Below are 14,320 nucleotides of genomic sequence, written 5' to 3'. Positions count from 1 at the left end.
AATTAATTCTCCTACGTATGTATGACACATACCTTTGCATTTTGTTTTGTGCCTGAAATTACCACCTCAGTCCTTCCATTACTTCTCAATTGGTTTTTTCTTTCTCCTAAGAAACACATGCCTTATATTGGTAATTCTACATTTTACTATGTGTCCAGCTCAGTCTTTACTGATATGTGCCTCCTCTGTGGCTAAAGGATTCCAGAATGAAAATCTGTGAATATCACAACATAGGAATAGACCATGCCATGGCAACATTTTCCTCAAAGGTGTTCCGCATTTTTCCCACACCTCCTCCCCTCCACTCCCACGCTACAGTTTGTTATCTCCTGCACCACACTGGTGTTTTATGAAACCATCTTGCTGCTGTCCTTGACCTCTCTTCCCTACCCTGTCCTTGTAACTAACGCCAGCCAAGGGCCTCTGTGTATTTGAATGAGAACTAGGGGAAGGACAGGACCACTCCTCTGAGTGAGGGGTGTAGGCAGTAGTCCAGTAGTGTTTCGCTTCCATGTTTTCAGTGAAAAAGAGGTTTTAGAATGAGAACATTTGAATAAATATTGATAGGAGGAACTTGAAGCCAAGTGCGGCCAAGCTGTGACTAAGAGACCCTGGAACATACCATTCGACTGAGTGAACTGTGATTGACAGTCGTCTGGGAAAGGACGTGGAGCCAAGCAGATGTTTGAAGGGCAGCGATAAGAAAAATGTAGTTCCACTTTTTACAGAGGATTAAAGTTGAATAATGTAAATCACAGACAAGTAAACATGATGCCTGTCTGAGGCAAGAATCAATAAATGGATTAATTAAAAATGGATTTTTGATCACTCAGAAAGCAAAGAAGGTGATCACTCATCATGACTCCATCAAGCGATGCCATACTTGATTAATTTGACTTTGTTTTTTGGTAAGATTGCTCATTTAATGAATTGGAAGAATGCCATCAACAAAAGTAAAGTGTCTGGCAAAGTCTTAAAATACTTTTTTGGATAAGCTAAAAATATTTCTTACAAGTCATACACCAAAACTGCAGATTTATGTCATCCTACCTGTAGAACAGTATTCTGTGCTTTTAAACTTCATACTTCTCTGTTACTCAGATTAATACATGTTTACAGCAGGAAAAATATGTAGTACTTAAGGAAAAATAATCATTCAATCTAAGAGCATTTAAAAACTATATTAACCACTACTAGCGTTTATTTCTTTCAGTCATTTTTGTAGACATATGTATTGATTTATGCCTGTATGTCATTCATAGTAAATGAGATTATACTACACATATTGTCTATAACTTTCTTTTTGACTAGTGTTAAAAATACATTAATATGGCAGTAGGCTGCTACAAGTTTCTATACCTTATTTCACCATATTTTTGTTTCATAATTGTTGTTGAATTTCACAAATCCTCTATGCTGAGGATATAAGTTTTCTAAAAGAATGCAGTTTTGAACATCCTTATAGCAAATATTTTGCATATCCCTTAATTGTCTTAGGATAAATTCTCAGAGGTGGAATTCCTAGATCAAACATTTCAATATGCATTGTCAAACTGGAGAATTTGTTTCTCCAAGCCCACAGTAGTGAGATATACCAATTTAGAAGTATTTTAATTTGCATTTTTCTGATAACTTGTGATATATTTACCTGCTCTTTTCTTCTTTGAGTTTCCTGTTCATATTCTTTATTTAATTTTTCTATATAGGGCATCCTCCATTTCCTTTGAGAGTTCTTTACCTTTTAGAGAAGTTAGGGTGCTCCATTTTTGTTCTTACTCAGTTCAGTACTTGTTACCAGTCACTTGGATGAAAGCATTGGTAGCGTGGTGTTCAGATTTGTGGATGGCGTCACATGGGGAGGTATAATTAATGTAAAATTCCAGGGAGATCCCAGATTGAAATGATGAGTCTAAGTAAGATAAATTGAGATAGGAATCAATGTAAAGCACTTTGAACCTGTCTAAAAACAGCTACCCTCATGAGCTGCTTAATGAACTTTCGGTCAACAGTGGACTGCATATAGAATGCTGGCCCTGTGAGCCGAAAATACCGTATTTTCACTGTCCCGTTTCTATCTTTAGATTCACAAATACCTACCATTGTGTTCCAGTGACCCTGCAGTATTGAGTACAGTAACATGATGCTGTATGTGTTTGTAGCTGAGGAGTACTAGGCTGTATCATAGAGCCTCGGTGTGCAGTAGGCTGTGCCATCTAGGTTTGTATAAGTGCACTCTGATGTTCACACGGTGATGAAATTGCCTGACAACTTATTTCTCAGAACATATGCCTGTCATTAAGTGATGCATGACTGTATAGAGTAATAGCAACGACCAGTTCCTAAGCATCTTCTATATGTCGGGAAATATGCTAGGTTTTTCTTTATATATTAACTCTTATCCTCATAGCGGATCTATAAAATAGATATTGCCGTTTTCATTTATGGATGAGAATTCTGAGACTCCCAAGTTCACACAGCTTATTGTGGCAGATTCAAATTCGGGTCACTTGTTCCTGTTGACCCTGCTGTTCCCACTGTGCCTTGGAGACACACAGCTTAACAACATTTGGGAAACATTGTCTCTAAAGGGAGGGCAGTACAGTGTGACCGCCAGATAGCTGATTCACTCTCCACTACAGTGTTCAGGATGAGGGAAGTAATCGCCCATCTTAGTTCAAACCTAGAATATTGCTTAAATTCTGGGTTACCACACTTAAAAGGGGTACGATTTTACTTGATTATCATCAATAAATAGTGATAGCTGAGTGTCTAGGGAAAACACTTTGGAAGCCGAACCCATGTTAACCATTCTCAGGAATAAATTGGTGACCACAAGACATAGAAAATTGCATACAGAAATCTGCAAAGTATTGGAACTCTAAATGCCCCTATAGGGTTGTTACTGCCTGTGTCTACCTTCCACATTTGCTTTGCCCAGTTGTTTTTTTGATGGGGTTGTATAAAATACATTTTATTATAATCACTGTAGTTTGTTTCATTACATTGTTGACACTGAAAATGTGCTAGGACCATACAAGCAAATTATCACAAATAATGAAGTAGGTGACTTTTTGCTAACAGAAAAAGGCAGTCCCTAAAATTTATTTAAAACAATCCAGTTTTGAGATTGGGGATATAGAGCTAAGGGTAGCTGCCCTTAGAAACGCCTCATGTCAGGTGAATTGAGTTTTCATTAATTGAGAATTGAGAATTGATGCAGACTGAAACATGGAACTCAGAATCTGGGCACCTGCAGGCAGCGCTGAGAGCAGCTTGGGTGCTTCCGCCGCCAGCACGGTGTGGGGAGAGCACGTGCAGGCGCAGCAGCAGTAGCAGCAGCAGCAGACCAGCCGGAAATCTATTCCTTTTTTGGTTTTGTTTGTTTTTTAAATACTGCTATGGAGAATCTTAAAAGACATTTTAAATTATTTCATGTGAGCTAAAAAGTTGGTGGCTCTCTGCAGGCCAGTGAGTGGTGGAGAAGTGAGGCAGCTTCCAGGGCTCAGTGTGACAGTCTCTGCAGCGAATCCAGTTTTGCCCCTGTGACAGTGCATCTTCAGGCATGCATTCACCACTCTGGGCGTCACAGTTTTCCTTTTCTTTAATGGTTATGTTTTTCATCAGGTTTCTTCTTGCTAACCTGAAAAGGATGTTTTGATGATTGGCTGATATTGCTGTCTGATGGAATATCAGCCAGCCACTGAATTAGCCAATCAGATTACTGGGTTCTGCCCTTAGAAAACTGTCAGACAGTGAGGACTAAAGGAAAGTTTATAAATTCAGTCTTTCTATTATTCATGTCTTTATATCTTCTTGATAAATTGTGTGTGTTGGGATTATTTGCCTATAGGGAAGAAGGCATTCATATATTTATCTGGGACTAAATGGATGACTGCCTATTTGTAGAGCTGATAGAAAAAAACTTTTGGAGGAATCTGGATAGGTTTTAATTTTATTTTTATTGCTACTTTTTAACCTGATGTGCTGAATAACTACTTGAAGTATTCTTGACTTGCTAGTATTTAAAGTCTACTTTCTCCATTCCTGGCATTTCAAGGTTATTTCACATACACATTCATAAAACAAAGAAAACTTTTCTGAATTACAAGCATTTTAAAGTTTGGGTTGCCAATTGAAATAATTGGTCCACATATTATAAAATATATTTCTTACCAAAAGGTATAAGAACAACGTGGGTTCTGCCAGCTGTTCCAGAATAGGATCTGCCCGTGGCTGTCTCAGGCCAGGAGTTATGCTATGCGCTGCTTGCTCTTTCACAGTTCACATCTAACACATTGAGCAGGTGTGCAGATACTGCCTTAACAATTATCCAGGAAGCAACTTCTTCTCACTGCCTCCACGGTGGTATAGTGGAGGAGGAGGAGCAAAGGCTCTGGAATCAGCTTAGGGTTTGAATTCTGGACCTGTGACTTGCTAGTGGTGAGTCTTTGGGCAGGTTAGTTTCTGCCTCCCATTTTCCATCAAAATGTGGGAAAATAGTAGAGCCCTGCACTGTCTGCCTATCACAGGCCTTACAGGTACAGCTTTCTGAGCAGTGGCCAGCACGCAGTGACTGCCTAGTGAGTACCAGCCATTAGTGTCATCATCATTCAGTAGTACCACAATCGAAATCCCGGCCACCGTTAAAGTTATTTTTCTAAGATAGACATGAGGTCGTGTAATTCTTCTGCTGAAAAGCCTCTAGTATTTTATAGTTAACTTGGAATAAAATCCAAATTCCTTGCCGCACTCTTCAAGGCCGCATGTGTGCCTGCCTGTCCCCGACTCAAGGCCCATGCTCAGAGGGCCGCCTCCTTGCTGGCACTCTCCTGCTCTGCCCTGCCCAGCTCCCGATCATTTTAATTCCTTCTTCCTAGTTTAATTTTCTTCAGGGCACTTTGTATAACTAGAATATAGGCTGCAGAAAGACAGGGACGTCACTTTTCTCATTCCATCCCTGTATTGTGGGCAACCAGAACAGTGTCTGGTGCACAGTAGTTGCTTTATGTATTTGCTGAATAGATGAATGAGTTGAAACAAACTGTAATTGCCAATTCTAACACTTCTTATTCTTTCATATGTATAAAATAAGGAGCTTGCATAAACATTGTCAAAGTAAAGTTCCATTGAAACCATCAAAAATTTCTCTGGGACTTCATGAAAACGGCACAGGGGAAGAGAAGAGTGAACTGGGAAAGAAAATACTGGGTTTGCACTGGGTTCCTGCCACTGTGAGATGGCTTGGCTTCTCCTAGGCTCTGCTTTCCCCTGTAGAAAATGCAGGGAGGACTCAATGTCTCTGGAACCTTCGGGCCTTTCAGAGCTGCCCAGGAGAGGGAAGAGGAAAAGAGAGGAAAAGACGTTTCACTGGGAGGAGCCCTGGACCCACCCACCCCCTGACTTTAACTAGAGCAGCTTTGTGTATATTTTCTTTTCTATGTGGGGTTTTCATATGAAATATAGCTTAAAAAAAGAGTCTGCTTTTTATTTAAAAACTACTGAATCAGAAGAGCACAAAGGTTGTTTTAGCTCAATTATTCTGATCCTGATAGCTTAATTATTTAAAGGATATTGTTTCTTCATGATTCTCTGTTCCCTCCTCTCCCCCCAAAAAGATCACTGAATATTTTTGTGGAAATATCCTAAAGAAAATTATAATGTGCGTAAGTGACAAAATTATCATCGTGAAGACTCTAAGCTATGTGGAAAAAAAGACCACATCTTATTCTCACCACTGATGTGCTCACCGTTCAGTGCAGTGCCTGACACTCCAACAGGCTTACTCAGCAAATATTTCTAGATGGGTGGATGGCTGGATATTTGAAAAGAGCAAAAATGCATTTTTAAATGACAGTACATTATTTTGTAAAAACAGGTGAAAAACACGGAATTTTAAGTGAAGTCTGTTGTTTCTTCAAGATGATGTTTATTGGATACACGTATTGTAAAAGATAATTTTTAAAACACTGTTTGTTAAATGGCCAATCTGTTATACCTTCCTTTAATTCCTCGTGAATTTTCTGCTATTTAAAATATAAAACCGATAGTATCCAGTATGATTTTCTTTTTTTTAATTCCTTTTCTTTTTTTGCATTTAGAGTAGGATTCTTTTAGAATGTTAGTTTTCAGATAGAGAGTACTTTTTCTTTTGATCAGGAAATTGTACTGTGGGAGTATTTAATAATAATAATCTATTTGAGGACAACTTGGAGACCACAGTTGGTCATCAGTTGAGTTTTACATTTTGCAGACCTGCTTCGAGTTGATGGAAGTTGAACTGAGATTTCAAACCATCGTAGTTGAGGAAGGTTAGAGTGAAAGTAACGTAGTGTAGAGACACTGAGCCGCTAACCTGCCTATTAGGAATAGAAAGGAGAATATCAGCTTTGCAGGCTTGAAAAAGCATTAACAACTTGTCAACAAAATATAGGAATCGTGTTATACAGTTGTATGGAACTTATGCATAAAGTTACAAAATATTCCCACCCACAATACATTTGGCCTAATAGGATTGTGAGTGTTGGTATGTTTTAGTATCAGTCTCTAAAAAACACCTGTCATCAGCTACCAACTTTCTGTGGTATAAACAGCGTGTCTATGTGGTATAAACAGTGTGTTGTATGACAGTGTGTTGTATGTCAGCGTGTATCTGTGCACAGATGAAAAGCATGCCGTTGTTACTAATGGATTGCTTCAACTGGCTACTGTTTCCTCGTGTATTATCTTACTTAGCCTTTCTCTTTCTTTTCAGGTAAAGAGGATGAATATCCAAAGAAGCCCTTGGGGCAGCTTCCACCTGAACTTCAGTCTTGGGGCGTCCATCACTTGAGCAACGGACAGAGGAGCGTGGGCCGGCCGAGCCCACTGGCCAGCGGCAGGAGGGAGAGCGGGGCGCCTCACAGGAGGCACGAGCACTCCCCGCACCCCCAGAGCAGGACCGGGACGCCCGAGAGAGCACAGCCAGCAAGACGGAAATCGGTGGAGGAGGAGAGCAAAAAGCTTAAAGATGAGGCAGATTTTCAAAGAAAACTCCCATCGGGTCCACAGGACAGTTCCAGGCAATATAATCACGCAGCTGCCAACCAAAATAGCAACGCCACTTCAAATATCAGGAAGGAATTTGTGCCCAAATGGAATAAACCATCAGACGTCTCAGCTACAGAGAGAACTGCCAAATACACCATGGAAGGCAAAGGTCGAGCAGCGCACCCCACGCTCGCAGTTACCGTCCCAGGTCCTGCCGAGGTGCGGGTGTCAAACGTGCGGCCAAAGATGAAGGCCCTGGATGCTGAGGACGGGAAGCGGGGCTCCACTGCATCGCAGTACGACAACGTGCCAGGCCCGGAGCTGGACAGCGGCGCTTCCGTGGAGGAGGCGCTGGAAAGGACTTACTCCCAGAGCCCCCGGCATGCCCTTTACCCTCCCAGCCCGAGAAAGCACGCTGAGCCAAGTTCTAGTCCATCAAAAGTATCCAACAAGTTTACTTTTAAAGTACAGCCTCCAAGTCATGCACGATATCCGTCCCAGCTAGATGGGGAAGCCCGAGGGCTAGCTCATCCCCCCTCCTACAGCAGTCCCCCCGTTTACCACGGAAACTCTCCCAAACACTTCCCTACTGCCAACAGCAGCTTTGCTTCTCCACAGTTTAGCCCTGGGACTCAACTGAATCCTTCCAGGAGACCTCATGGTTCTACTCTTTCCGTCAGTGCTTCTCCGGAGAAATCTTACAGCCGCCCAAGCCCCCTTGTACTGCCGTCTAGTCGAATAGAAGTCCTCCCTGTTGACACTGGTGCTGGGGGATATTCGGGCAATTCAGGGTCACCAAAGAATGGAAAATTGATCATTCCACCAGTGGATTATTTGCCAGATAACAGAACATGGTCAGAAGTTAGTTATACATACAGACCTGAGACGCAGGGACAATCATGGACCCGAGATGCTAGCCGTGGCAATTTACCAAAATACTCAGCCTTTCAACTCGCACCCTTTCAGGACCATGGCCTCCCTGCAGTTTCTGTAGATAGTCCCGTGAGATATAAAGCTTCACCGGCCGCAGAAGATGCCAGTCCATCTGGATATCCATATTCAGGGCCCCCGCCTCCAGCCTACCACTACAGGAATCGGGACGGGCTTTCCATCCAAGAGTCAGTGTTGCTGTGAGATTTGACGTGTATTTGCTAAAGACGAGAGAGAAACCACGTGAAACCTACATTGCTATGTTCATGATTGCCAAAGCAGTATTTATACTATTGTAAACAACTCGCACATCTCTCCTGTCTGTTAGTAATAAGAATACAGGGAAATGTCTTCAGCCCCACGTAGATGCTGCTTAAGATGAGCATTTCAATTGCATCATCACTGACCTGTTAGAATTTAACCCGGAAACATCGCAATAGCATTTAGGGATGCACGCACAATGGTAATTTATTACTCAGTTCCGTTTATGTTTTTCTCCAAAACCTGAACATTTTTACTCTGTTGGCTCATTCTGTTTTGACTAATGTTACAAAGTACTGAAAAAACTGTAGAATAGATATTTTTAAGGCTATATGTAGTGTATGTGTCTTTTAATAGATAGAGGCATCTATTCATCCACATTTGAACACAGAGCTAAAGAAACGTTTTTTAAAAAACTACTTTTAATCCAGATCCATGGAATAATATGTAATTCTTGTTTTCCTTGTCTGTTAGTCCAGTTTTTCTTTTTCCCTCTCATATTTGTAACCTGGGTCCTAAACTGACTGAAGAGTTTGTCCTGACTTTATTAATTGCAGTCTCACAGAACGCTCATCATTCTCCTTCAGCTGTTGCCATTTTCTTTCAATCTGAAAATTAAAGACGTTGGAGAGAAAGGCTAACCACTTAATGGTGCTTAAAAATCGGGGCAGTTAAAATAAGTTTACGGCCAAAGGTGCAGCAGTGCTTATCACATCCACATACTAAGAGATTGGTCTTAGTGCGTTTGTGCCCTTTCTTCTGGTCTGACTCTTGCGAATCTCAGAGCAGGAGAAGTTGCAGCTTACTGATCCCTCAGTGCTCACAGTACTCACGTGGGGCAGCCACACTAACTGCATTAGCAGTGTGGTTACTTCTTTCTTCTGCCTCGACTCACATGGCTTCTCCCCACGAAGGTCCCAGGGTGGCCATTTACACAATCCATTTCTGGCCTCTTTATGGAATGTAGTCGACGGATATTGCTGCACCACATCAGGCCATTACATTGTCCATGTTAAAATTATAAAAATGATCCTAGTTTTTCATAGGAGTCTAGGATTTTGATCTTTTAAAAAATACAGTGTGATTTCATGCTTTTGGACATCTTTTTTTTTTTTTCATTGAAACAAATTCAAGTTCTTGGCTTAAAAAAAAAATTAGTGATGTCTTTAAAAAATATTCTGTTACACTACAGATACCAAAACACTGACAAAGATTTAGGCACTCCAAGAGAGTATGACTTCGTGTTTAATTGGGGAGCTTGTTTTCAACCTTGCTTATATTTGAATAGTAGAAAACCCGACATTGATGTTTCTTCCTGTTGCAAGGTGGGGCTTTAAACTTTCAAGGTACAAAAGTATGTCTTTTAAAATGAAAGTAACGTTTGTTTAGCTAGTGAATGTGACAATATATTTTATGTATATAATGAGTCTAATGTAATTTTAATCAACTTGGTAATGATGTTATTAAATAGCAAAACAAGTGCAGTGTATTAAAGCTAAACACTACATTGAAACGCAAACAAAATTCTGATGAAATAACTGGGCTGTTCATGCAGGTCAGGTGGAAGCTGAGAAATAAATGTATATAAATATGTAGCTGAGGATATTAATTCCCATTATATAACCATAATTCTGTGACTTGTAATAAACCAAGCTGTACAATTTAGTTTATAATAGCAGTATCTGAGCTGCTCCAAAATATATATATCAACAGTGGTAAATACTGTAGATTTATATATATATATATATATATATGCAAAAAATATATATATACACACAAGCACTATTTTCTTATGTCATTTATGACATTTTTTATCTGTATACTTTTTTGATGTGATTGTTTTTTAACATGCTAAAAGTAATAAGTATATTTTGTTTTGTGTCTTTTATGTGTTTTTTTTTCATACGGCAAAAATGGTGCACCCCCTGATGCTTTGAAGGCTAATTCTCTTCTAATGGAGTAGCTGTTGCCTAGTATTCACCTGTGTTACTTTGTATATGTCACAGTTCTATGTTTAATGCTTTACTAATTTCCAGTAAGACTATATTTAAAACAACATAGTCTTTCCTTATTTTATTTAGTATGACATTGTCAATAGCAGTAAGGTAGCATTTCTAGTCTTCCTCATTACAAAATGTAGCTGTTTTCTAAGTAGGAAAATGTAATTTGAAATTATCTTGCCACCATACAGTTTTACTTTTTCAAATTTATTTTTTAATAAGAGATAATGAAATAATGATATAAAGAGATTGGTAAAGTATATTTATGAAAAACCCATTTAGTACAGATTTTCATAGTGTAGAGACTGATTTTACCCTGTAACTGCATGTACATGGCGTATTTTGCCATTAAGTCTTTTATTTGTGGCAATTTTGCCTTAGTAAGCGCTTGGCATAGTTTCTATTTTATAGAATATTTAGTCTGAGAAGTTAAAGAAACTAGACCTAGGATCTCAAAAGTTTTAAAACTTTGACGTTTTCATATGTTTGTTTATTAATAGGATTTTAAAAAAATGAACATCTTTTTAAAGCTGGGAAATGTATATAAATTCAGGTATCAGTATCAATAATAGACTGTTTCATTGAAAGAATGAAAAGAGGCCAGGTGAAGTAGTAATTTATAAATTTAGTATTTGCAGTGGTTCACGCCTGTAATCCCACCACTTTGGGAGGCTGAGGTGGGCGGATCACGAGGTCAGGAAATCGAGACCATCCTGGCCAACATGGTGAAACCCCATCTCTACTAAAAATACAAAAATTAGCTAGGCGTAGTGGCATGTGCCTGTAATCCCAGCTACTCGGGAGGCTGAGGCAGGAGAATCGCTTGAACCAGGGAGTCAGAGGTTGCGGTGAGCCGACATCACGCCACTGCACTCCAGCCTGGCAACAGAGCAAGACTCCGTCTCAAAAAAGTGAAAAGAGATTCAACCAAGAGGACAGCTCTGGAGAAAAAAAATACATGTTTATAGGATGCGATTGTTTCAACTTTCTTTTTCCATTTTAAGAAGATTCCATTTCGGAAGAAGATTCCGAAATTTACAAATTTTGCCATACTCAGTGGGACTCTCAAGTAGACTTTCATAGTTGCAGTCTCTTCAGGTCTCTCCCTTGGGTTCCCTTAGGATGCAAGCACAAGAACAGACCTGGTCAGCATGGTGCTGAAACCCCTTTCTCTTCACCGTCATGGTGCGAGAAAAGCATGCCATGTCTACGAGTAGGATCTCTTCACGGAGGACCTGCAGCTTCATCTTCTGGATTCAAGATTATTCTTGGTTATGTTTTGGAATCAGTCCTTTATCTTAGTGTGCACTTGATTGTGAGTTTTAAGATTATGGTTTTAGGATTTCTTTTATTTTTTGTCTTTTATTTTAAATTGTTCTTTAATGGATTTTAAATGTCTGTATCTAATGTGGGTATTAATGCTTATTGGCCAAGTGGATTTTAAGAAGTGAAACTTTTTTTTTTTTTTTTTTTGAGATGGGGTTTCACTCTGTCACCCAGACTGGAGTACAGTGGGGAGATCTCAGCTCACTGCAGCCTCTGCCTCCCAAGTTCAAGCGATTCTCCTGTCTCAGCCTCCCAGGTAGCTGGGATTAAAGGTGCCCACCACCACACCTGGCTTTTTTTTTTGTATTTTTTTTTGTATTTTTCGTAGAGACAGGGTTTCACCATGTTGGCCAGGCTGGTCTCAAACTCCTGACCTCAAGTGATCCACCTGCCTCGGCCTCCCAAAGTGCTGGGATTACAGGTGTGAGCCACTGTGCCCAGCCCAAACTTTTAAGATGACCCAAAGTTGTGAGAATAGGAAAAAGGAATCTGATTAACATTTATGCATTTTATTTTCAGAAGGACTTTCAGTTATCCATAAATCTAAGCATAACTGCTACCATTTATACGTGAGAAAATGACAGAGGAACTAATATAAGAGCAGATCTTGACCCTTGCTGGGTCACTATAATTCTTTAGAATTATTGAGTGAACTTTAAAAAAATTTTCTGCATAGGTTATATCCCAGACCACTTAAATCAGAATATCTTGGATGGAACCCAGACATCAGATTATTGTATTTTCCCCCATAATTTAAAGTTCAGTCATTAAGCTGTTACATCCCTCTGAAGTTGATTGTCTTATATTCCCGCTATGAGATATCTCAAAGATTCTTAATCAAGAGTTTCAGAGTTTAGAAACTCGGATGTTGGGCAAGTTAGGAAATATTCCACCAGCAAAATTAACATTACCAGCCATCTCTGCAAATGCTCCTGAACTGCTGACAGTTACGGCATCAAACGGAAGACGGCAGGCCCTGACCTTCCACTCAGGTGCTGCTTGCAATGCTCCTCAACAGAGGGAGAGTCTCCCTAAGATTTCCATGTTCCTAGACAAAGTCCTAAGCTGTTTGGAAGTCTGTGAGCATTTTCAGTATATGAGGAGCTGAGAAAGCGCTGCCTGTCTGGTCCTTCATTTGGCCAGCTAACATTCTGTCGAGCACCTGCATTGTGCTGGATTCATGCTTCCAGATGTGAGATGTGTGTTCTAATCTGACAGTGTGTTTTGTAATCTGTCAATCAGTGTTGGAGATATGCACAGGCTATTACAGACATATTATGGACAAATATAAAGGCCAACTAGTGATCCCAGCCCAAGAGGTTCAGGGAAGTCTTATGAAGGATTTGTCTCAGCTGAGCCTGACAGGACAAGCATATAGAAAGACAAGAGTGGGAGAGAGCAGGGCATTCTGCAGAGGGGACCGATGGCAAGAGCAGCTGCATGGGATGCGTGAGGAAATTTGCCACTGTGATGTGTATGTGGGGTAGGCATGGGGGTGGAAAGGGGTGAGGGGCTCCACAGAGACAGGATGGTGGAGGGAGTTGTGTGCAGTTGAACTTGATCCTGTAGTTGGTTTTGACCTGGTGTGGTCCCTCCATGCTGTGGAAGTGAAATGTGAGGGAACAGGCCTGGGGGCAGTGAGGGAGACAGGACAAGCCTTTCATCTAAAAGGTGGCACAGAGCTTAAGGCCAGGGAAGAAGGTATGAAGAAAAGGTGATTGAGAACTAATTACCAAGGGAAACTGGCAAGACAACTGGATGCGTGTAATCTGAATGGTCATAATGAGACAACAGCTAACACTGAATGCTTGCTGTGTGTTTGGCACTCTGCTAGACATTTTACTGGTATTAACCAATTTAATCCTCACAATAACGAAGTGTGTACTACTATAATTGCCAGTTTACAGACGAGAAAACTAAGGCACAAAGTTTAACTTGCCCCAAGCGACGGAGTGGATAAGTAAAAGGGCGAGGACTGGGACCCTGGTACTCTGAATGAAGAGCCTGTGCCTCCCTCTCTCCCCTAACAGTTTTAAGGAGATACAATTTACCTGCCACAAAATTTACCCATTTTAGGTTTATACTTAGATGGTTGTTTAGTAAGTTTATAGAGTTGTGCAACTATCACAACCAATGTTAGAACAACTCAAAAAAAAAAAAAAGTCTTATCCCTGTTTGCAATTAAGCCCCATTTCCATTTCCACACAGCAACTGATCCGCTTTCTGTCCTTCAGGTTTGCCATTTCTGAACATTTCCTATAAATGGAATCAGACGTGGTCTTTTGTGTCTGGCTTCTTTCACTCAGTAATGTTTCTGAAGTTCCTCCGTGTAGTGGCATCTATCAGTAATTGCTTTCCTTTTTATTGCTGGGCTGAATGCTGTTCCATTGTATGGCTGTGTCAGATTTTGTTTGTTCATTCACCAGTTGATAGACATGTAGATTGTTTTCATGCTGCTGTGACCATTTGTGTACAAGTGTTTGTGCAGACATATGTTTAACTTTTTAGGAAATCGCCAGACTGTTTTCCAAAGAAGCTGCACCATTTTACATTTGCACCAGCAATGTAGGAGGGTTCTGATATCTCCACGTCCTCACCAACACTTGTGATTATGTGTCTTTTAAAATTATAGCCATCCTGTGGATGTGAAGTGGTAACTCATTGTGGCTTTGATTTACATTTCCTTGATAGCTAATGATGAGCATTTTTCATGTGCTTATGGGCCGTTTATATATCTTTGGTGAAATGTCTATTTAAATCTTTTGCTCACTTTTCAG

General features: G+C 40.3%; 1 protein-coding gene across 3 annotated transcripts in view; it reads left to right on the top strand.

Annotated features, from left to right (window-relative positions):
- Window positions 1–10,082, top strand: part of USP6NL (USP6 N-terminal like) — a 152,702-nt gene extending 142,620 nt beyond the window's left edge. For all 3 annotated transcript variants that reach the window (XM_009457939.5, XM_054660705.2, XM_521413.9), the window contains one exon: window positions 6,752–10,082. In XM_009457939.5, the coding sequence (XP_009456214.4) occupies window positions 6,752–8,160 (1,409 nt within the window). In that variant the 3' untranslated portion in view covers window positions 8,161–10,082. The remainder of the gene's footprint in view (window positions 1–6,751) is intronic.
- Window positions 10,083–14,320: the final 4,238 nt, after the last annotated feature.

Source organism: Pan troglodytes, chromosome 8 (assembly GCF_028858775.2).
Source record: "Pan troglodytes isolate AG18354 chromosome 8, NHGRI_mPanTro3-v2.0_pri, whole genome shotgun sequence".
Lineage (NCBI taxonomy): Eukaryota > Metazoa > Chordata > Mammalia > Primates > Hominidae > Pan > Pan troglodytes.
This window is presented reverse-complemented; position numbering and strand designations above follow the sequence as displayed.